At 39.2% G+C, this 23,223-nt stretch overlaps 2 protein-coding genes across 2 annotated transcripts in view; both read right to left on the reverse strand.

Annotated features, from left to right (window-relative positions):
* Nucleotides 1-12,512, reverse strand: part of msh2 (mutS homolog 2 (E. coli)) — a 46,738-nt gene extending 34,226 nt beyond the window's left edge. The window contains exons 1-6 of the mRNA XM_041251383.1: nt 12,144-12,512; nt 10,289-10,443; nt 8,765-9,043; nt 8,290-8,436; nt 4,998-5,147; nt 4,590-4,723 (exon numbers count right to left, since the gene is read on the reverse strand). Coding sequence (XP_041107317.1) covers nt 4,590-4,723; nt 4,998-5,147; nt 8,290-8,436; nt 8,765-9,043; nt 10,289-10,443; nt 12,144-12,351 — 1,073 coding nt within the window. The 5' untranslated portion in view covers nt 12,352-12,512. The remainder of the gene's footprint in view (nt 1-4,589; nt 4,724-4,997; nt 5,148-8,289; nt 8,437-8,764; nt 9,044-10,288; nt 10,444-12,143) is intronic.
* Nucleotides 12,513-14,711: 2,199 nt separating this feature from the next.
* LOC121316456 (epithelial cell adhesion molecule-like) lies at nt 14,712-22,492 on the reverse strand. Its single transcript, XM_041251521.1, has 7 exons — nt 22,435-22,492; nt 17,802-17,966; nt 17,253-17,511; nt 16,458-16,523; nt 15,730-15,793; nt 15,038-15,133; nt 14,712-14,948 (listed from the first exon to the last, which is right to left on the reverse strand). The coding sequence occupies exons 1-7, from the start codon at nt 22,490-22,492 to the stop codon at nt 14,712-14,714; spliced, it is 945 nt and encodes a 314-aa protein (XP_041107455.1).
* Between the last annotated feature and the right edge of the window lie 731 nt (nt 22,493-23,223).

Raw genomic sequence — 23,223 nt, forward strand, 5'->3', positions numbered from 1 at the left:
AACGTGTTCAGAGGCATTTGAGGACCTTGCTACAGAAAGTTTTTGCCACTGTGCTTGCAACAGGCATGACCCCTTGAAGAATCATTTGAAGCCTTCTAAACGTTTTGTTTTCAGTGAAAACTATTTCAGTGGTAAATTCTTTGTGATTACGCTTTTCCCATAATTAAGTTTAACATTTGCGACACTAACAGATGTCTCCTAAATTAAAGTTCCCGCTTCTTCCCTATAAAAAGAGAGAGACAGACGGACAGTCAGTTCTCTCCAGTCAAAAACAGCTTCCGTTTTTCTTTGTCCACAAAGCTTACTCTGTCACGCAGGTCCCAGGTGGAAAACACAAACAGAAACTACCCCACCCAGAACTCAAAAGGAAGGGGGACACAGAAACCGGTCTCAACAGGTTTCGGTGAGAATGCCTACTACTCTGCTGTTGCCATGGTGTTCACAGCCTCGGGGCATTCCAATATGCTCTCAGTGAACCAGAGTAAACCTACTTGCACTGACTCGCTGGTCTCAGTTGAAACACAAAAATTTTGAATACCAACAAAATGACACAGAAATCAGATACGTAGGGAAATATATATCCCCACCCACCACGACATCGTCTACACACCCAGGATTATTTAACCTCCAGGTTCTCTGTCCAAACGCCATTTTAAATGGTAGCTATTTTACGGAAACAGATTTCAGAAATAACTTTCACAAACCAGGAAGCACTGGTGACAGAGGATCTGTAATTGTATACAGGGATGGAAATCAGACTCCTATTCCTGGTTTCACTAGGAGTTTAAAATCCGACACACCTGAGCTTGTTACCTTAGACTGGGGCTAATCAAGATGACAGTAAAACCTGGGATGGGTGAAACTGCTCTGCAATAGGAGCCGTATTTCCGTCACTGGTATATAAGCACTACTGCAGCAGTGTCTGAAGCCTTCTGGTATTTGCATAATTTCCATTTTGTGTGGTTAATAAAAAGGGAATTGTTCCTGGTTAAACAGATACGGAAGGGTTACAATCCGACTGAATTTATTTATTTATTGTTAAAGAATTCATTAGAAGGTATCGGGTTGCTGTGGGTTTTATATACTGGGTTGCATGATAAATTGAACTGCATAACTAACATATTAATATCATGAGTAGTCACGGAAATGTTTTTAAATCAGGTGCCCGTGACTCAGTGTAGCACGTCACAGCTTGCTGTCTATCACCTGCCCTCTAAGTGAATCTCACCAACGAAGACTCAAACTTTTCCCACAGACAGGAGATCTGCAGGGCAAGTTGCAGCCTGCCAAAAAATAAAAAATAAAGAAACACGTTCAAAGAGAACCCCATTTTCAAAACAAAAGCTTTGTTCACGAGAAGAGCACAGCGTCCGTCTTCGTCTCCAGGGATTGCAATGCGGACGACAGGAACGCTTCCACTTGCTTTCACACCTGTATGAACAACTTTAAAAAACACAAATACAAACGCTGTCCATTAGACAAGGAAAAATAGGTACATTCACAGATAGATTACATCCAACAGCAGTGCAGCCTCTTACTTCTGAAGTGTAGTCTCCTGAAACGCCTTTGACTGGAAAAGCTTTAAAAACAGGAAGCTTTAAAAACAAACCAGATGAAAACTCATGTTCACTAAAAGTTGTGTTTAAGCCATTAGCTTGCAGAATTATAGGTGTTAACCAATGTAGTTTAAAAAAAAATAAAAAATAAAAAAGCAACGTTGTTCAATTTAGAGCCTGCTTCCAACACGGTAAGACAGACCATCACCATAACTACTGAAAGTGTTGTGGAAATGTGTTTGATTAAACCCGCACAAGAATGGATTTGTATACTACACCAGAAAACAGAATTAAAATCAACACATTTTCGTTACCACAGAAAACTAGAAACTGTGAACAAAAACAAAGAATCCCCGGGGGCATAATGTAAAGGGAATGGCATTTCATACTGAATGCTTTGTAAACATGAAGCACAATGGATGTGTGAAAAATGTTTAAAAGTTAAGGGTACAATCAGTCTATTCCTTTACAAAATCAACTCCCAATTCCTTCGAATCAAAGCAGTTGCACAATGTAATTGACCAACAGTGACCCAACCCTGTGTTCAATTAGATTTTGCCCAATAAGTTTTGAAAATATGAAGTCAGCATCTCAAATAGTCTGGGGTATAAGAAGCATGTTATTTTTTTATTCTTGGGTTTATGCCCGTGCCCAACCTCCCTCCCTCCTCTTGCAAAGAAACTAGTCACCATAACAACAACCATCAGGGCTGGGAAATTTGTTTCAACCCCATTGGTTTTGCATGTATACAAATCATCTCCTCTAGTACAATGTAAACAAACTACACCCAGGTGCACCAATCCAACGTCTTGCTGCTCTGTGCTTTCGGGTCAAGTTACGACAGGAGGCAATACAGACAAGATACTAGTATCAGAATAGTGGTTTGATTTATAGTTATCTTTTTACCTTATTATATTCTGTTCAAATCAGAATACCAGAGCTCACTCCAGCACAGAAAGACATCTGTCCTAGTTTCACCAGCAAGTATTTTATATACAGCTCAAATACACATTCTGAAGTCATGTTTCAGCCTCAAAGCATTACAATTCTTGTTAGCATGTTAACAACCACCTTCAGTCCAATTATTTAATAAATTAAATACATTAGATAACAAAACAAATGCTGGTTGTCCAATACAAAGGGGATGGCTTTCTCCTTCAATGACTGCAGTTTCATTCTAACACAGACTCTCTGCATTAATCCCATTCTACAATGTTCTCTGTTGTTTTTAAAGTGTGTCTTGGTTAACTGAAGCCATGTATAGATGTGTACGACTGCTGCTGTAGGACAGTGCCTGGAGGAGATAGTACACATAAGGCTGATAAACAGCACAACTGTCCCCAGAAGCAAAGCCTATTTGCGGTATGCAACATAACAATCGCTCAAATCTCATACACAATAATGCCAGAGAAGCTGGTGTACTTTCATAGATTCAAAACCTGGCACTGCATAAAACCACAGGGGACACAAATGACAGATGTGGAGGGAACTACCCGAGAGATTAGCCTGGAGGTGATTTTAATTGCAACTACTTTCTACAATGAGCAACACAACAAGGGGAAATGCAAAACAAAAAAAACAGATCTGCAACACATACCATTATTTCCTGGATATAGTGCTTTTACTTTACTAACACAGCTTTAAAAATCTCATTTCAATCTTGTCCCATTACACTTTTTGTAAGCATATACAGGGATGCTATGACAGTTTCACCCATTCAACGTTTTAAATACCAACTTGATTAGTATAGGTGACAAGCTCAGGTGTGTCATTAAACAAAGTAAAACCAGGAATGTCTCAAACTGCTATGCATTGGGAGTCTTATTTCCACTCCTGGCGTATTGTAAGCAAAACTAAATCTCACCAAACTTTACAAGCATCAACTTAGTGTTCTGCTGTCATTGGCTTGCAGACTGAACCTCTACCTGCTACACACAAACACCAAGAACAAAAACAAGGAGGGCTTGGTATTCAAAAGACAGCAACCTCACACACAAAAAAAGGCCATTTTATATTTCAAATTGAACGAACATAACTTCCTGAATGCTCTCACTAGTGTGAGGGCCTTTTTGAGCAACTGAAATGTGATATTAGCATACAAGCAAGATTAAATTTACAGCCACAGAGCCTCCAGGCTTCAAACATGCAATCACTGGTGTGAATGGAATTAACCGAGAGATCACAAGCAAGGAGTATTCAGCAACAACCCTTTTCTATGTAGTAAAACTGTTCCGTTCCTCTCCTTTGTCCTAATTCTCTTTATCTCACCCTCTGCCTCTTCCGACAAGGCAGCAGCAGCAGATTTACTGTACCACCACCCCCGCTCCTTCTCCATCCTCGCCCCTCAGTGGTGGAACAACCTACCCATGGTTCTGAGTCCCTGACCATCTTCCAGCACCTATCTGTTCAGATAGCATCTGTAAACTATACTGGACTACATGGCACCCAATTGTACCAGTACTTGCATCAGCTTGTACTTGCGCTGAACTGCTCCAAACCTTGGCATATTCTACTACTGCTCTTAATTATAACTACTTCCTGTATCTTGCGTTTGACGTTACTCATAGGTATCCATAGCCACGTTTTTTGTAATTGCTGTTACTGAAATCATTCTCATCCATTCATCGTACTTCCTACGTGCTCTTACTCAACCTTACTCTGAGTAAATATTTTTTATACAAGTTAACTGCCTTTAGCTAAACCCTATTTTACATGTAATTATTAACTGTAATCTCTATTTTGCTGTTCCTTGAATTTGATCTTTTGCTACTGATTTTACTGTACTTTACAACTGTTCTATTTGAAATATGATTCTTTGTATTGTGATATTTTGTAACGATTGTAAGTCACGCTGGCTAAGGGCACCTGCTAATAAATAAAAAAAATAACAATAATAATAATAATTATTATTATTATTATTATTATTATTATTATTATTATTATTATTATTATTATTATTATCTGTGAGGATGGGGTAAAAAATGAATGCGACTGGAGAGGGTGAAGGGAATTAAAGCCCGGAGCAGAACTGACCTCTCCTCAATGCGGTTCTTGTCCATGAGGGGTTGTTTGATCCACTGGTTCACCAGTCGTTGCCCCTGAGGGGTTTTACATTTGTTTAACAAACCCGCCAGAGACTGAGATCCAGTGGTGTCATCCAAGGAGGCCTGCAAATCATGAGACAGGTTGGATTTCATTTACGGGTATGAACAGCTGTCGGGCAGTCACTGTCAGAAGGAGCGTCAAAAGGTATAACCAAATGTTGTCAAACCTTCAACAATTTTTTTAAAAACCCTTCCAAGTCCCTATTCTTAGTTTTATTTTCACTCAGGTAAATCACACATTTGCCCTGCTGCCCATAGAGGCCCATTACTTCATTGTTCCTCCTACCAGTGTATTCTGAACCCATTGTACTGTGTGCTACTCTGGCAGCTTCCTTACCTGAAACAGGTTGAGCGCTTGGACTGCGGCATTGTCCAGCCTCATGTACTGACTCAGGTCAAAGGTAGTCAGCTCAAATGACCCGAAGTTGGACTCATCCGACAGCAGTTCCAGGAACTTGATCACAGCAGACACAGATGACATGGCAACCTTGAAAACATGAGCAAACATAAACATAGAGAGCACACAGCAGAGAACACCTTCATCATACACAACAGGGCAGTATTCACAAAGCACTTATTGAGCTGGGTTTGCACTGTCTTTCTGATCAAACGGTGCAGTTACAGAACTAGAAATGATGTGCAAGCAACATCAGTTATTTATTTGAAGCAGGGATGGAGCAATTCCTGCTTTTTCATATCCAATTTCTTTTGAAGAAATTGAAATTAATATTTGAGACATAATTGTTGTGACTGTTCAACTGCTTTCATTTGAAGCCAATTTACTTGAGTAACAGTGACTTCAACACAAGTAAATTGTTGACACTGTGAGAATCTCATTAACAGAATACTGCTAATTGCAACTTTGATGCATGCTGTGTTGGAATTCATTACAGGGGAATGGAAATTGGTTTTAAAAATTAGGAATTGACCCCAACCCTGACTTGAAGCTACTTTGATGGTTATCAAGGTGGTGAATACTTTGCAAATATGGCCCATGGCTTTGTAATAGGTTGCTATACAGCGAGTGCTGAGACACGTGTAGAATACCAGTGTTCCAGGGTAATCATTCACTAAAATACCAAGGAAATCCATTCAGCCATTTTAAAACAAAGTGTGGAAACATGGAAGACTGCCAAAATGGCTGCCAAGGTGCTGTTCCAAAGAGCAGTGTCGATTGTTGTGTGATGCATTGGTATGCAAAGTAGACTATCTATTGAATTACAATTTTAGCCTTTCTATAAAAAGGTGCATCAGTTTGATTTTGAAGAGGAGCCAACCTTTATTACTTCATGTCAAACCCCCTAGTTCCAATAAGCACAAAGGTGGCTCAAGTTTTATTATCCAGACATGCAAGTCTGGGTAACTACAGGTGAATCTCTATATGCAAGTCAGGGTAACTTCAAGCAGTGTAAAATGCAGATACAGAGTGACATGAAGAGAAAAGTGAAATGTATTTGAAAATTTGTTTCAATGAACAACCCAGTCACCTAAAAAACTAATAAAAAAAATTTAAGTTTCTTAAGAGAGAGAAGTTATATAGTTCAGTATTTGGGAATATACACAGAAAAAGCCCTGCTTATAAATCATCATTAGCTAGGTCATATAACATTAATAAGTGGTACTAAATGCCTTTGTTTTTTCTCTTACCCAAGACCATCACAATACAAATCTAACTATAACTAACCCCCTCATTTGAATTAAAACACAGGTACTTTGAAACACATTAAAACAAGACTGAATAACCATTTCTCATTTATTCTCATATGGGCCCACAAGCCTTATATATTTAGGGGTCTACCTAAATCGCAATTTCGAGGAAATCGGGAAATTCAGAGGTCACAGTGTAATTCACCTCTTGGAGGCCAATGCATACCGAACAGTACGGAGAGAAAAAAAAAGGAAGCCTCGTTTACATGAACTACTGCACATCGCAAACTACGTACCTTCCTTCTGTAGACAGCCCTTTATTCATTCACAGTCCTGTGTGCATTGCACTTGGGCAAAACATGTCCTTAGACAAATAACATTTACAAAAACATACTCCAAAAACAGTTAATGTTCTTATTCACTGTTCAAAGTTCACTTTGGACAAAAATGTATTAATCAGCCTATCAGTGAGTCTATACTGGCTTTTCTGTGACATGTACTGTGCAGTAGCTGCATTGTTTTGATTTAGGTTGCTAAAATCTAGTTTTCGGCACTGGAGGCAAAACACCAGAAATGGACAACAAAGCAAAAAAAGCCAAGTATATTTTCGTGATTGATCGTGTCAAGATATTCCTAAAAGAAACTGAACATGCAGAAGGAGGCAGTTGTTTGGCACATACTGTAATGTGTCTGTGGAGAAAATACGATCGATCACTATTTTGCTTCAGAATCACACATTCAATGAAAGGCTACTACAGAGGCTGCTGATCAGAATGTAAAAGAACATAAAATAAAACAGCTTTCAGAAGCCAAGTTAAATCAGCACTACACGCATAACCCAGCACAGCCACCTCAGTTCGAACAACCTGCTGCTTACTTTATCGCAGCTGGAATTTTAGACCCGAATAGGCACGTTTTCTTTGGGTTTTGGCCCGGTACTAATAAAATAAATTATTGGAAGGGACAAATAACATTGCAACAAACACGCTGCATATGTTGCCTTTATTAAAGTACACAAATATGTAAATTTACCATGATTTAAGTAGACCCCTACTTATATTGTTTACCTGACATGGAGACTGCAGTTTGGGCTGGAATCTTCCAAATCAGTGAGCAGTTTCCCATCAACACATTTTAGTGTTACAGCTTTGTAGCCTTGGCCTGTTTTAAACTGTCCAAGAAGAGAACCACAAGCAGTAAAAGCCCATTGTCTTTCTTCAGACAAAACAGACAAGTCCATACCCCACACAACGAAGCATGGGAAGCATGTATCATTACTCAACTAGCACAGTATCTGCTCTCAGGCAGTGCCAGGAACTCTGCTCAAGGTAGCCTGTCAAATCCTACAGTATCACAATACAAGCAATTCGTCCCTCGATTACGACACGGCATACGATTTAAAAGGGTCTGTAGTCATTATGCTCCCTGCCTCTGGAACTCCGTCCCAAGTCATATCAAGAGTGCTGGCTCAGTCGAATCTTTTACATCACTACTAAAAACATTTGTTTGAATTAGCACCCGGGGATTCTCTGCATGAAGAGAGCTATATAAAAGCAAACTATTGTAAAAAGTGCCACAGTGTATCAGTGATACACAATGTTTTGTTCCACCCACTAACTACAAGATATCAAGAATCATTAGACAGGAATTAAAGAAGCAGTAATGAAGGACAAAAAAAAAATAAAGGGGGGGGGGGGGGGTCTACTTCTCTTGAAGACCTCAGATTTGAATAGAACACACTTCGGATTATCAGTGTACTATCAAGCTGAAGAATATATAAAACAATAGAGGGTGTCCCACAAGTTAGGCGTCAGGCACGAGATGTCTAAGCAACAAATTGAGGTCATTTTGATGGGTGGTGCAGATAAATCAATAGGAAGTGGCCGTCCAATTTAATGGGCGTCCTGACAGGCATAACTATAGCGCCTGTTGCCCGACTTAAGTGGCATCCTGTAGAGAACCTGGGCTGGATTTCACCCCACCTGCTTCTCCATTTCAGGCAGGGCAGCACTGGAGACCTGCTCCCCCTTCTTGGCTCTCAGCAGTCGGTTCAGGTCCTGCACGATGTCCTTGGTGCTGAACTCTGCCTTCTTCCGGTCCGTGATGAGAATACCCCCTCGCTGCACTACCTGCCATGGGCGAGACGAGACTGTCAAATGCACCTTCCATCAGACTGACCCAGGGCTGGCCAGCCTAGGCACTGATGAGCTAGCAACACAAGCTTGTTTGGTATTTATTTAGTATGCCCAATTACTTTACCCAGTTTAGAATGTCCAATTATGTTCCCTTTACCACAGCAATCCCTACAACAGCTCAGAAGAACTGAAGGTCAGCAGGCGTCCTCCGATCCCACAACCAAGTCAATGACCTCTTTACAACTGCCGCTACCTGTGAAATCCCCAGTGAAGACAGTCAACCTCACATTCTGCTGTACCTGCTGGGACTGCTCCTCATTACCTGTCTGAGTCTGCCCATGTCCCCGGCAGTCTCCCCACTCGGCAGCACACACTCCTTGGGTCCGATCTGCACCAACAGGGCTTCCAGGTTGGAGAACTGGTCATTGTCTGTGAACTCGCACACGCCCAGCCGCCTCAGGGTGGAGTCCACGTAACCCACCCCCACCAGCCGCTGCCCGTCGACCATGCTCAGCTTAACCCCCACCACACCTGCCGCCGTGGAGGAGTCGTTGCTGCCAAACAGGATCTCCTCAAACTGAGTGAGGTTCCCTGGAGAGGCCTGCGGCACAAGAACAAAACTCAGTGAAACCAGCCTGCTATCAATCACAACGAACCACACTGGACATCAATCCTAGCTGAAAGTGTTTATAAACATACATATCTATATTTTCAATAACCTGACGACATATATAAAAAAGTTTTTCATGGAAATTGTCGGACATGAAGTATGTGGCCTGTGTGCGTAATTTAATTATTTCAATCTTTGTCACCATTTGCTGAAAATTACAAAACGTGTATAACTGTAATTCAATGTTTAGAGTAGTTCTTTAAAGTCACTGTGCACCATGTTACTAGATCAAAACAACAAACCTTACCAAGGTGCCGGGCAGCACATGTACACACAAGTGTGTGCCACATATGGCATGCATGTGTCATGTTTTTGTCCAACCTGTATATTAGAGACTAACCCGTGAACACAGCAAAGCCAACAGATATTTTTGGCACAACAATTTTATTTCCCTATTTAGAAAGTGGCATCAAAAATTGAACAAAACCAAGATCCTGTTCATTAAATGGGTAATACTGAGGCCATTAAACTTAATTTCAGAGATGCGAGACAAGAGGTGCAATAGACTGATGATGGCATAGCTACTAGCAATGAGTCACAGATGTCTGGTGTAGAGCAAGGTGCCCGCAAGCATGACTTGCCCAGTACCAGCACTGGATTGAGGTCATTACCTTCAACTAACATTCTGCAAAGATCATGCCAACTTAGCAAGTACCTTCGGTCATGTTATTTTAACCCTACATACCAATATTGAAGTAAGAATCTTTTCATTAAAAAATAGTTTGAATCCCTAATTATAATGTATATATATATATATATATATAATATATATATATATATATATATATATATATATATATATACTATATACCAAACCATATATATAAAATCGTGAACATATTTTAAACTTCATTTAAATAAATCAGTGCTTACACACAAAAGCTAGAGAGACAACTATACTGCAGAACTACACAACTACAACCAGTTACGGTTTGCGAGTGTCTAACAAACTAATGTCATCTAAGAGGACAAGCACTGGTAGAAGTGCCTCTTCAGTGAGCTTGAGAAATCAACCAGAGGACGCTCCTTGTGTAAAAACCACAATGTTCTTCCCTGAAGCCGATTTCCCAGCTGGGATTGAGTTAGGACTCAGGGCTTGTAACCAGGTGATCACCGGTTCAAATCCCACCTCCGCCATATAATGCACAGTTCACAGCCCCCCTCCCCGGGCCGCACCTTGTATGCCAGCTGCCAGTCGTGCTCTCTGGACGCCTTGCTGCCAGCCTTGTTCTTGTAAACTTCCACCCTGTACTGCCGGATAAGGAGGAGATCCCTAACGAAGGACTCAAAATTTGCTTTACTGAGACACACGCTCTCCAGTCTCCGGCTCCCTAAATACAACACATTAAATCAATCCATTCAGCAAACAGATAACATTTAAAATCCATAACTGGAAACAATGTGCAACAAAAACAATTGTATTATTGCTCTAGATTAGAAGAGCTTTCTAACTGCCTCTGTCCTGCATTGTCATGTGCATTGTAGGGGTGCAGTGTGACTGTCATGTGCATTGTAGGGGTGCAGTGTGACTGTCATGTGCATTGTAGGGGTGCAGTGTGACTGTCATGTGCATTGTAGGGGTGCAGTGTGACTGTCATGTGCATTGTAGGGGTGCAGTGTGACTGTCATGTGCATTGTAGGGGTGCAGTGTGACTGTCATGTGCATTGTAGGGGTGCAGTGTGACTGTCATGTGCATTGTAGGGGTGCAGTGTGACTGTCATGTGCATTGTAGGGGTGCAGTGTGACTGTCATGTGCATTGTAGGGGTGCAGTGTGACTGTCATGTGCATTGTAGGGGTGCAGCGTGACTGTCATGTGCATTGTAGGGGTGCAGTGTGACTGTCATGTGCATTGTAGGGGTGCAGTGTGACTGTCATGTGCATTGTAGGGGTGCAGTGTGACTGTCATGTGCATTGCAGGGGTGCAGTGTGACTGTCATGTGCATTGTAGGGGTGCAGTGTGATTGTCATGTGCATTGTAGGGGTGCAGTGTGATTGTCATGTGCATTGTAGGGGTGCAGTGTGATTGTCATGTGCATTGTAGGGGTGCAGTGTGATTGTCATGTGCATTGTAGGGGTGCAGTGTGACTGTCATGTGCATTGCAGGAGTGCAGTGTGATTGTCATGTGCATTGTAGGGGTGCAGTGTGATTGTCATGTGCATTGTAGGAGTGCAGTGTGATTGTCATGTGCATTTTAGGGGTGCAGTGTGATTGTCATATGCATTGTTGGGGTGCAGTGTGCTACTGCAAGTGCAAGTCTCAATGGTCACGTTACAGACTACTGCCCCATTCCACACCCACCACAAACCATAGGCCAGATCTGCTAACCCCATAGGACTTGCTTAGAAAGTGTGGGCAGTCAGAAAGCTTACCACAGGGTATTCATCATCACTGGCTTTCTGTCCAAGTCAAAGCTAGCTGGAGATGGTAGCATTCTCGTCTAACTGTGACCACTGCAGACCACCCCGGTTTTAAACTCTGCTTGCTTAATGCACAGGAACAGACTACTTTCTATAAGACTGCAATGCCCCATCATATTCAACTATTATTGCATTCGTCCAGTTTAACTTTGCATGAACTAAAGCAGTCCTTCAGTAACCAGAAACTGCTCCTCACTACATCTCTCTACGAGACACACACGCTGTTACTTAGATTTCAAATTCCAACTTCAAACAATTGATTATATAAACCAATGAGTACAATAGAATTAGTAATTATATATTATATATATTATTAATTTCCAATGTTTACACATTTGTTACAGGACGCTGCACCTTTAAGATGATTTCAAATTACAATAAAACAAAGTGATGCGCTGTTAAGTGTGGGTGAATGTATTTCCGTCATTGTAAATATGCAACTACCATTTTAACAGTAATGTGCATTGTGCAGCACTCTGTTACAACTCAACTAGCACCACACTTTCACATTCTGAGTGATGCAAGAAAAAAAGTATAGTAACAACATTCTTTACAAGCTATTCAACACGATATAATACATATTTAATCGCCGTTAATCAACCGATATTTACCTGAACCAATGGTCTTGATAACACCGTTAGTCTTGAATACCTCCTTTGCAGCAAACTGTGCATCTTTCCCGTGCACAGTAAAATAATCACTGCGATCAAACAGCCTGACAGTGGTGTCGGGTTTTTCAGGCATGGAGAAATAAAAGCTGAGAAAGCCATGTTCTGCAACGCTGTCCGTGGACAGGCTCTGTTTAGGTTGCACCGCCATGCTGTAATCTCCCGCCACAGAATGCGCACAGACACAGGGTCAAAAGAGAAAAGGGCGTGTTGCCGGGAAAATGAAGTGTTTTACGTCACTGCGTTCTAAGTACGGAGACACGTTAAACCACGCTTGGCTGTCGGTGCGCAGAAAGCAAAAAACAAAAAAGGCCTGTCCCATGACTGTGACTACAACTCTACACAATATTAATAGTGTAGAAAGTTATTATAATGGTACCCCTAATTCACTTTCTAAAACAGGCCTTTTTTTATTGGCACACAGTTAACGCTTGGGAGACCAATAATATGGGACGTGTTGATCACTATGTAAACGCCGAGGTCATGTGAGCAGGTTGAACTAGGCATCTGTTTGTGCGGAGCAGAATGACTACTAAGGGGAAGTGCAGTTGTATGTAAAGTAGATCAGGCATGATAGTTGCATTACAAATCAGTCAAGCAAGGGAACCGTTTCCACAGAAGCATGATGTGCTGCTACATAGTGCAGGTGTTTAATGCAGATAGGTTACATGCAAGGGTGCTTATAAGGAACTGTGGGGCCTCCTTTTTATATAAAAAAATACATTTATTTTGTTTTCATACATTTATTAAGTTATACAAATCCATAAAAAACAACAACAAAACAATATATAACGGTACATGTTGTTATTATTATAATTATTATTATCATCATTTAGTGGACACTTTTATCAAAATCAACTTACAGATACTAGGGGTGAACTGTGCATCACAACTGCTGCTGCTGCTCCAATAGGTGCGTGCTGCATGGCAAGCCAAATTGTCATTTAGAGATAGCTCAAATTAATTTATAGATATCTCTAAATATTTGAAGATATCTAAAATACATTTAGAGATATCTCAAAATGATTTACAGATATCTTTAAATGGAGCTTTAAATGAGATATATAAAATTATTTTTTAGATATCTTTAAATCATTTAAAGATAGCTATATTTTTCTAGATATCTTTAAATACTTTTCAGATATCTCTAAATCATTTAGAGATATCTCTAAATAAAGTCCTGTTCATTTAAAGATATCTCTAAATCATTTAGAGATATCTCGAAATAACTTCCTGTTCATTTAGACATATCTCTAAATCATTTGAAGATATCTTCAAATGAAAAGGAAGCCATTTTGAGATATCTCAAAATGACTTCCTGTGAAAATGCTCTATGTTTTCAGTGAACTTCCTGTCCATTTAAAGATATCTTCAAATGAACAAGAAGTTATTTAGAGATATCTCTAAATGAACAGGATGTTATTTGAAGATATCTTTAAATGATTTAGAGATATCTTTAAAACCCTAATTTTAAGATATCTCTAAATAATAGTTTGGCGTGTCATGCTAGCACAATCGATATGGTTTCCATAGTATTTAAAGATATCTGGAATTCAATTTGAGATATCTTGAAATGTTTTACAGATATCTCTAAATATTTGAAGATATCTTAAAATGCCTTTTGAGATCTCTAAATGATAATTTGGCTTGCCATAGTGTGTGTGCATGTGTGTGTTTATATATATATAAAGGTGCATAAGATCTCTTAAAGCTCATTAAACTGGGCACCTTCTAGAAATGCATTTCTGCATAGAAAAAGTTACGTCCATTCTTTCCGTGGTTGCTGTAAGTAACAATTGTCCTTATAACATCAGCTTCTCCTGCCCTGAAGACCTGCAGCTCCTGAAATTATGAAGACGGATGTTGCTTATGCATCATTTCCATCTCCCTCTCCTACAAAGACGAAGAAAAAAGATATAGTATCAGAGAAAATTAAAAAAAAAAACACAGTATAAAGGAGTGTGCTTAAAAACAAACCTGTATTAATCTAAGAATGTTGTCGCTGGTAAAGTGGATGACAATATAATGTCCATAAATGAATGATGGCAAGAAACGTACCTGCGTTTTGTGGTTCTGCTGTGACTTTTTCTTTCTTGAAATAGCAAACTGTTGACAGAGAAAGATAAGGATGACAATCACTGTGTTTCACATTAAATCTTCCCAGTCATGTCTAAGCAATCCACACTGAAAAAAAGTGTTCCTGTTTTATAATAATTACACTTCAAACGACTAAGATCACAGGTTGCTTACTGACACCCAGGAGTTTACACAACCTGTTTAAACCTGTTTTTGAGTCATTTCATTAAAAAAAAATACTCATGGCGGCAGTCAATAAGCTCTTGCATTTAAAACTGATATGCCACATATCTAATGAGTTTCACTGAAAGTCACCATAAAACATAAATAAAACAGGTACTGTGTGTTTTATTGAATTTCCCACCCTCACAGGACTTTTCAGGTTCATGTTTGAATGCTATTGGCGCAATTGGATGAGTGTTGGTGGTCTACTGGTTACTTTAAATTTCCTAATCTGCAGTGAATACTAACCCTCAGAAGAAGCACAGCAACGATTGCTAGGGCAATGACCACAGTGGCAGCGATGACGCCCCCCATCACTCGATTCGTGGTGAATGTCGGGGGCTTCTCATCAACGTAGTAGATCATGAAGCTCTCGAAATCCACCTGGGTTCCGTTCACGTTGGCAGTCAAGGTGTTGCTGGCATTCCTGAGCAGTGTCATACGCTTCACCTGCTCTCAGAATGGGGGAGCCTGTTTAAACTCAACAGCTAGCAGTTTGCACAACGATTAAGAGGTTTATTACAATCTGATTTACCTACATCTTTCTCAATATAGTACCCCACTGTGGCAATGTCCCCATCACTAGAGCCATCGCTCTTCAGATCCACAACAACAGTGTGGCTCTCCCGTTCATACTGGAAGAGAAAGAACTAACTTGAAACACACAGTTAGCTCATGAAGTAGAAGTGTCTCTGTGCAGTGCTTTAAACAAGGTTAACCTGACAAATCCATCCCTACAAATAACGTTGCTGTTATAAATCAAGGATATTTTCTTCACCATAATATTATGTGAATTAAATGGAAGTACTGGTATATTAATACAAAGCCTCTGATATTATGTTTGTTGAGAGTATGATGAAATAGAAACTCTGGTGTACTCTGTGTTCCTGGTAGGCAAATAAAATCCAGATTAAACATATTTAAAATTCTAAAGTTAATCCAACTTTTTAACCTATAAACAGCTCCACGTGCTTTTGGTAACAGTTAGTAATGTTGTAAATGGCTGAACTAATGAACAAAACATAACTAATTTATGGAGCAAATATTAGATTAGCCTTGACAGCAATGTTTAAATCCACTATCCTATTTAGCATAGATATAATAATAGCAATCTACAATAACAGATGTATTGCCTAATTAAGATAAATAATAATAATAATAATAATAATAATAATAATAATAATAATAATAATAATAATAATAATAATAATAGCTAGGTAGTAACATCTACCTTTACATCAGTCACGTGCTTTTCATCCAGAAGATAGCGCTGTGAAATGGTCTGAGTGATGGCTCTGTGGAAGATACAGTAAAGAAGTCTCTGAAGGTACAGCACTATAGAGCTTTGATTCAATCAGAAAATACAGCACCACCGTTATTCACAATTTACTATGGCAACTAGTAAGGTCACTCAAACTTTCTATAAGCGTTTATTGTATGTCATCTATCTTTTTCTTTGCATGTGTTTTAAATGATAGGCTTTTAGAAAACACAAGTTTTGTAATAATTCAATGGTGTATTCGGTGGTGTCCTCCTTTGCTGGAAGTGTGATTGAATAAAGCTGTAAAACAGGAGTCTTATACCCTTTACATTGTGTTAGCCAGTACATTCGAGGAAGACGAACAACATGGCGTGCAACGAGTCAGAGGAGAGAAAAATACATTGCAGCTGTGTTCAGTAATACATGCAGAAAGAAAACAAAAAAACACAACCATAACATCTGGAGCCTCCATTCTCAACTCAAAAACAACGCCTCTTAATAGCACATCAACTACATGCCATTCGACACGCTCACTGCATGTGACATCAGCATGGCTCAGGCTCTGCAGTGGAAACACAACCAGGCTCCTCCTAATCCACACCGGACTGGCTCGCTTGTACAGTGGAAAAGAGGTATTAAAGTGTTGCTACGTTTGTTGATTGCGTCCACCCATCAGTTTCCTACACATTAGAACTTACGTCTTCACTTGGGTTTCATTAAGCGGTAACTGGACCTCCACGTGCTTGAGCTGGATCTGCAACCACCTGAGAAAACAAATCAAATTGCATGAACAACAAACTCGCACACAGAGCTCCTTTCAAGCACAGCACTTGCCTCTTACCCACCCAGAGGGCCCATGGGAAGACATTAGCATAACGAACACATTAAGTACCAAATACGTTTTTCTTTTAAAGAATCAGACCACGAGCTGTATTTATGTCACTTGATACATTCTGAATAAATATTATTTCACAGAAAAAAAAACGAAATCCTTCATTCTGGCTACAAACTCCTGTGTCTTATTTTTAAGACAGTCAAGTTATATTTGCCCGTAATCAGACCAATTAATTTCATACAGGCTATGAAGATCAGCACATAGAAATACAAGCTTCATCATCACTGTGGGAGGAAAATACCAAGACATGGATCATTATTAGGCTTCAGTTTCTTATTTTAAAATTGATAAAATAATTAGAACACTATAGCCCTATTTTTAAAGTCTTCTGATGGTTACTTTAACCATACCACACAAAGATTTAAATGAACCACGTGTCCAACCCCACATTTTACTAAGGTGGGTTCATTTGTAAGCCAAATTACAGTCACAAATAAAACACATACAAACTATAATATGGATTCATTTAATTGAATTGATGGCTCTGCGAATTTGATCCCAACCAAGTTCTTTCAGAATGTCAGGTTTGATAATGCATGGGTTATCTACCTCTATCAATGTTAAAGGTCCGTACTCATAATGAGCACAGAGTACCTACACAGTTTTAACAAGTTCATTGCATTTCAGTCCTGAATCCCCCTTGTCTGTTCTTCGCACCCCTGCACTGTTGACACACCAGCAGGTTTGAGTACCGGCACACTGCTTGGCTTTGAAAACACCGCTGGCCTCGCAGTCAGGATCGTAGACGCCATCATCATCCACAAAGGCGTGTTCAGTAGGCTTCCCCCCTGAACGGCTGGATAATCCTTTCTGTGCTCTGAACACTTCCGCCTTCATCAGAAAGCATTTAGGAATCACTCCAAAAGAGAACAGAAACATGTTCAGGAGAAGCATCTCCCAGTAGCCGTTGCATCAAAAAGCAATCACTATGTCTCTTATGAGTCAGGTGATAAGGAAGCAGGAAGTCAGAGGCAAAACCTAGGGTCGGGGCGGAAACCATTGCCTATTTAAATTAAATTATTATTTAATAAGCATTGTGAAAAGCATAGGGGATGGCTCTGCATTGCGTGTATTATATGCAACATCATACGTTTAAGAGAACAATTGTACCCGATGCTCTTATATGTTGGGATAGTACTGCACTTACAAGCACTACAGTTCAGCACTTGCTTGCTTTTCTCTGCCACCATGGCAGTGCACTCACAGGACCCAGGGGTTACTTCACAGGTCGCCCACTTCATTGTGTTACACATGCAACCTGCAAGAAAGGAAACAAAATAGAGTAACAACATGAAAACGATTGCACGTTGATCTGAGCAAACAATCTCCAATCCCTGGTGATGAAAAGATTTCTCGATTACTTTTAAAAGAACTGCTTTTCCCCAGATGAAGTAAGCAAACCCTAAAGTACAACAAAAATAAAAATAATTCAGTCTTCATTAAAATATAAGTTACTGGTAGATCTTATGAGAGTTGATTTCTCACCAACTGCTAGGAACTGGACGAGCATTGATGGGCTGAATGGAGTTTGGAAAATGTGTTTATGTGCTTATAATCGCAATATAACCTCCATACTGAGAACAAGTTCCAGAATCTCTGGTACTTCCCTTTGCATCAGGTATTTAATTAGGGGTAACCATATGGTTTGGCGAGTGTACCAGATAATAACATGAGTCCCAAATAGATGACTATAAAGGTGGTTATCTTATAGGGAATTGTAAAATTGCCTGAACCTTATGCTTATTCCTATTATACTACAAGTGGCAAGATATTAATGCAATGTTGAGGTTCATACTGGAATACTGTGCATTAAAGAAAAGGTATATAATCTGTCCTATAAGAGTAAACTATTTATCGCTATAGGGTCAGAAAGTGGTATATTGTCAGAATGTGGTACACATACCGTGTAAGGTCAGAAAATGGTCAAAAAGTGGTAAGTTTGTATTTCAGGTCTTTTAATACATGTGCCAGTGTATGTACCAGTTTTATTTTTTACATTTTTCAATATATACACTAATAGCGGTATAACCTATAGTACAATGTGAAGCAAGAAAGTATTGAATAGGCTATTGATATATGCTTGCTTTAAATATATACATTTCAGAACCATTAGTTGTGCTCACAAATTGCTACAGACCTTAACATTGTATTAAAACAATATGCAGATTTAAACTCATTGAATCTACGTTATTTTCAAAATTGTGCATTTGATTGTGGCCCTCATTCAAACAGATGGATAGAATATATAATAATTGTGTTAAATGAGGTGTATATGCATGCTGCCTGTGTGTACTGTATACCAAGGACTGGATATGTTATGTTGGCTATAGCTAGAAAAATTACATGAAAAGCATTTATTAACTAGCTAACACAGGACCGAAAGCAGTCGGCAAAAACAAACAAACAGAAATACTGCTCAGATTTATCGTTGTGATCTGAATATAGCCCCATATCTTTAAAGCCTATTGCACTTAAAATACACATCTCTTATGATAATATTTTTAAAAAATGATATTGAGAACTTTAAAAATTAGATCTCCAGGCATGCAAGGCTCTAATTAAGGGTGCATTTATTTGGAAGTGCTGTGATAGATGACTGCACAAATCACTACAAACAAGACAAACTGCACATCACCCACAAAATCGTATATGTTTACAATTTTAGGTAACCCAATTTGTTGCTCATCAGTTAAAGTCACATAAATTTGCTGAATTGTGAAAAAAAAAAAAAAAAAAAAAAATTAACTTTAAGGGTCAAACTCAGCACACCGTATCCTGTTCAGATGGGCATTTCCTTGTTTTCTGAGCTAAAATCATTTGCCCATGCCCAGGCAAGCACAGCACATGGCATACCAAGTTTAACGCATACCGCAAAATAACACCACACCTGTTCTCGGTGCAATAAAACCCTGATTATCAGGAATTATCATGGCAACTTATCGACACTACTACCAAACAGGGTTCAAGGGCTCAAATAAACAGCCAATCAGAAATCAGAACAGAAACTACCAAACAGGGTTCAAGGGCTCAAATAAACAGCCAATCAGAAATCAGAACAGAAACATAAGAACATAAGAAAGTTTACAAACGAGGGGAGGCTATTCGACCCATCTTGCTCGTTTGGTTGTTAGTAGTTTATTGATCCCATAATCTCTTAAAGCAGCTTCTTGAAGGATCCCAGGGTGTCAGCTTCAACAACATTACTGGGGAGTTGATTCCAGACCCTCACGATTCTCTGTGTAAAAAAGTGCCTCCTATTTCCTGTTCTGAATGCCCCTTTTTCTAATTTCGATTTGTGACCCCTGGACCTTGTTTCTTTTTTCAAGTCGAAAAGGTCCCTTGGGTCGACATTGTCAATACCTTTTAGAATTTTGAATTCAAATTGCTACAGACCTTAACATTGTATTAAAACAATATGCAGATTTAAACTCATTGAATCTACGTTATTTTCAAAATTGTGCATTTGATTGTGGCCCTCATTCAAACAGATGGATAGAATATATAATAATTGTGTTAAATGAGGTGTATATGCATGCTGCCTGTGTGTACTGTATACCAAGGACTGGATATGTTATGTTGGCTATAGCTAGAAAAATTACATGAAAAGCATTTATTAACTAGCTAACACAGGACCGAAAGCAGTCGGCAAAAACAAACAAACAGAAATACTGCTCAGATTTATCGTTGTGATCTGAATATAGCCCCATATCTTTAAAGCCTATTGCACTTAAAATACACATCTCTTATGATAATATTTTTAAAAAATGATATTGAGAACTTTAAAAATTAGATCTCCAGGCATGCAAGGCTCTAATTAAGGGTGCATTTATTTGGAAGTGCTGTGATAGATGACTGCACAAATCACTACAAACAAGACAAACTGCACATCACCCACAAAATCGTATATGTTTACAATTTTAGGTAACTCAGTTTGTTGCTCTTCAGTTAAAGTCACATAAATTTGCTGAATTGTGAAAAAAAAAAAAAAAAAAAAAAATTAACTTTAAGGGTCAAACTCAGCACACCGTATCCTGTTCAGATGGGCATTTCCTTGTTTTCTGAGCTAAAATCATTTGCCCATGCCCAGGCAAGCACAGCACATGGCATACCAAGTTTAACGCATACCGCAAAATAACACCACACCTGTTCTCGGTGCAATAAAACCCTGATTATCAGGAATTATCATGGCAACTTATCGACACTACTACCAAACAGGGTTCAAGGGCTCAAATAAACAGCCAATCAGAAATCAGAACAGAAACTACCAAACAGGGTTCAAGGGCTCAAATAAACAGCCAATCAGAAATCAGAACAGAAACATAAGAACATAAGAAAGTTTACAAACGAGGGGAGGCTATTCGACCCATCTTGCTCGTTTGGTTGTTAGTAGTTTATTGATCCCATAATCTCTTAAAGCAGCTTCTTGAAGGATCCCAGGGTGTCAGCTTCAACAACATTACTGGGGAGTTGATTCCAGACCCTCACGATTCTCTGTGTAAAAAAGTGCCTCCTATTTCCTGTTCTGAATGCCCCTTTTTCTAATTTCGATTTGTGACCCCTGGACCTTGTTTCTTTTTTCAAGTCGAAAAAGTCCCTTGGGTCGACATTGTCAATACCTTTTAGAATTTTGAATGCTTGAATTAGGTCACCTCGTGGTCGTCTTTGTTCAAGACTGAACAGATTCAATTCTTTTAGCCTGTCTGCATATGACATGCCTTTTAAACCTGGAATAATTCTGGTCGCTCTTCTTTGCACTCTTTCTAGAGCAGCAATATCCTTTTTGTAGCAAGGTGACCAGAACTGAACACAATATTCAAGATGAGGTCTTACTAATGCATTGTACAGTTTTAACATTATTTCCCTTGATTCAAATTCAACATTTTTCACAATAGTATCCAAGCATCTTGTTGGCCTTTTTTATAGCTTCCCCACATTGTCTAGATGAAGACATTTCTGAGTCAACAAAAACTCATAGGTCTTTTTCATAGATTCCTTCTTCAATTTCAGTATCTCCCATATGATATTTATAATGCACATTTTTATTTCCTGCATGCAGTACTTTACACTTTTCTCTATTAAATGTCATTTGCCATGTGACTGCCCAGTTCTGAATCTTGTCTAGATCATTTTGAATAACCTTTGCTGCTACAACAGTGTTTGCCACTCCTCCTATTTTTGTGATTGATTGTTTAGCTGCTAAAATGTACCACAGATCATGGAACAGAAACACAGTCAACTGTTTGTTCAACTACTCAAATGTGAAATAGAAAATTGAGCTGTAGCTGTCAATGCAATTCATTTAAGGGTAATATAAATCTATACATTTTAAATACAAAGCTAAACTTTACGCAACATGCATGGAGAGGTTCACTTTGAAATTCATATTGTTGGAAAAGTTTTAGTTAGGGTAAATGCCCAACCCATGTCTACTCTCTAACAATAACTCAAATCATATTTACTGGTAAATATACTTTATTCAAGGTTTACTAAAAACAGTAGTTACGTTTGCACACCTCTACAGTTAGCATTTTATTTCCTTAAAAAAAAAGAGTACTTACTAAATAAATTCATTGGATTACTAAGGATTAACTCCTGTAACCCTGAATCAATTTTACAAGGGAAATTTAACGACCGAGACAACCATTTCATTTATGTGTTCCCTGAAATGGCTGCACACTAATATTCCAATGAAGATACAGCTCCAACAAAATTTTGCATAGTTTAACTACCACATGCCTGCACCACACCTTTGGAAATCCATTTTCTCTTACAGAACTCACCTTGCGCTGATGCTTTAGCCACAAGAGCCAAAGCCAGTACAGCGCAACAGGATCTCATGTTCTTGCTGAAAGACGTGTCAGTTTTATGAAAATATCCCTGGACAACTGTCCTTCTCTTCGTCTATTTGCTGAACATCCTCAGTGGAATAAACCCCAAGCGGCCTGGTTCCATTCCTTACTGCTCTCTCTGGTCCCTCCCTCCCTCCCAAGTGCTGCCTGTGCTTTGTTAATATAATGAGGAGCAGCACTCTGGATCACCACCTGGATCACCACAGTGGCTGTAAAGTGCCTGGACAGCGCACTACTGTTGTGGAAAAAACACAGCAGAGCAACAACACTTTGCAACTGGGGGCAAACTCAGGATTTGAAACAAGACATATCTGAAGACTATAACAGCTTGTTGCAAATAAATGTAAACAGAGACTTGGGGCTGTTCAGAAAGTCATCGGTGGCTGCATTTATTACAGCCAAGCTGTTGCATAGAACTGATTTGTATAGCTTATCTTATGCATAGGGACTTAAACAATTTGGATATTGTGATTAGGTGTAAACAATTACATAAAAAACAAACATATTTGGACTATGAAAGTTTGTACAACTCCAGAATAAAACTGAAAAATAAATACATGGAAACCTGTGAAGCTTTATTCATCAGCTACAAGATGCTAGCCTCCAAATACCAGGAGAATCCAACTATACGGTCCTGCTACAGTTACAGGCTTGTTTAACGTAAGGGAAGTTGTATATTTTAGAAGTGTTATTGCATCAAGTGTCTAATATGACTACCTT

Source organism: Polyodon spathula, chromosome 5, assembly GCF_017654505.1.
Source record: "Polyodon spathula isolate WHYD16114869_AA chromosome 5, ASM1765450v1, whole genome shotgun sequence".
In the NCBI taxonomy this organism is placed as follows: domain Eukaryota; kingdom Metazoa; phylum Chordata; class Actinopteri; order Acipenseriformes; family Polyodontidae; genus Polyodon; species Polyodon spathula.

Excerpts from the sequence above, each read along its gene's own strand:
- LOC121316456 (XM_041251521.1), bottom strand. The coding sequence starts at position 22,492 with ATGAGATCCTGTTGCGCTGTACTGGCTTTGGCTCTTGTGGCTAAAGCA. Across the intron at positions 16,524-17,252 it reads AATGAACTTGTTAAAACTGT|GTGGTTGCAGATCCAGCTCA; the intron begins GTAGGTACTCTG and ends TTGTTTTCTCAG. Across the intron at positions 14,949-15,037 it reads GGTACTATATTGAGAAAGAT|GTGAAGCGTATGACACTGCT; the intron begins GTAGGTAAATCA and ends TTCTGAGAGCAG.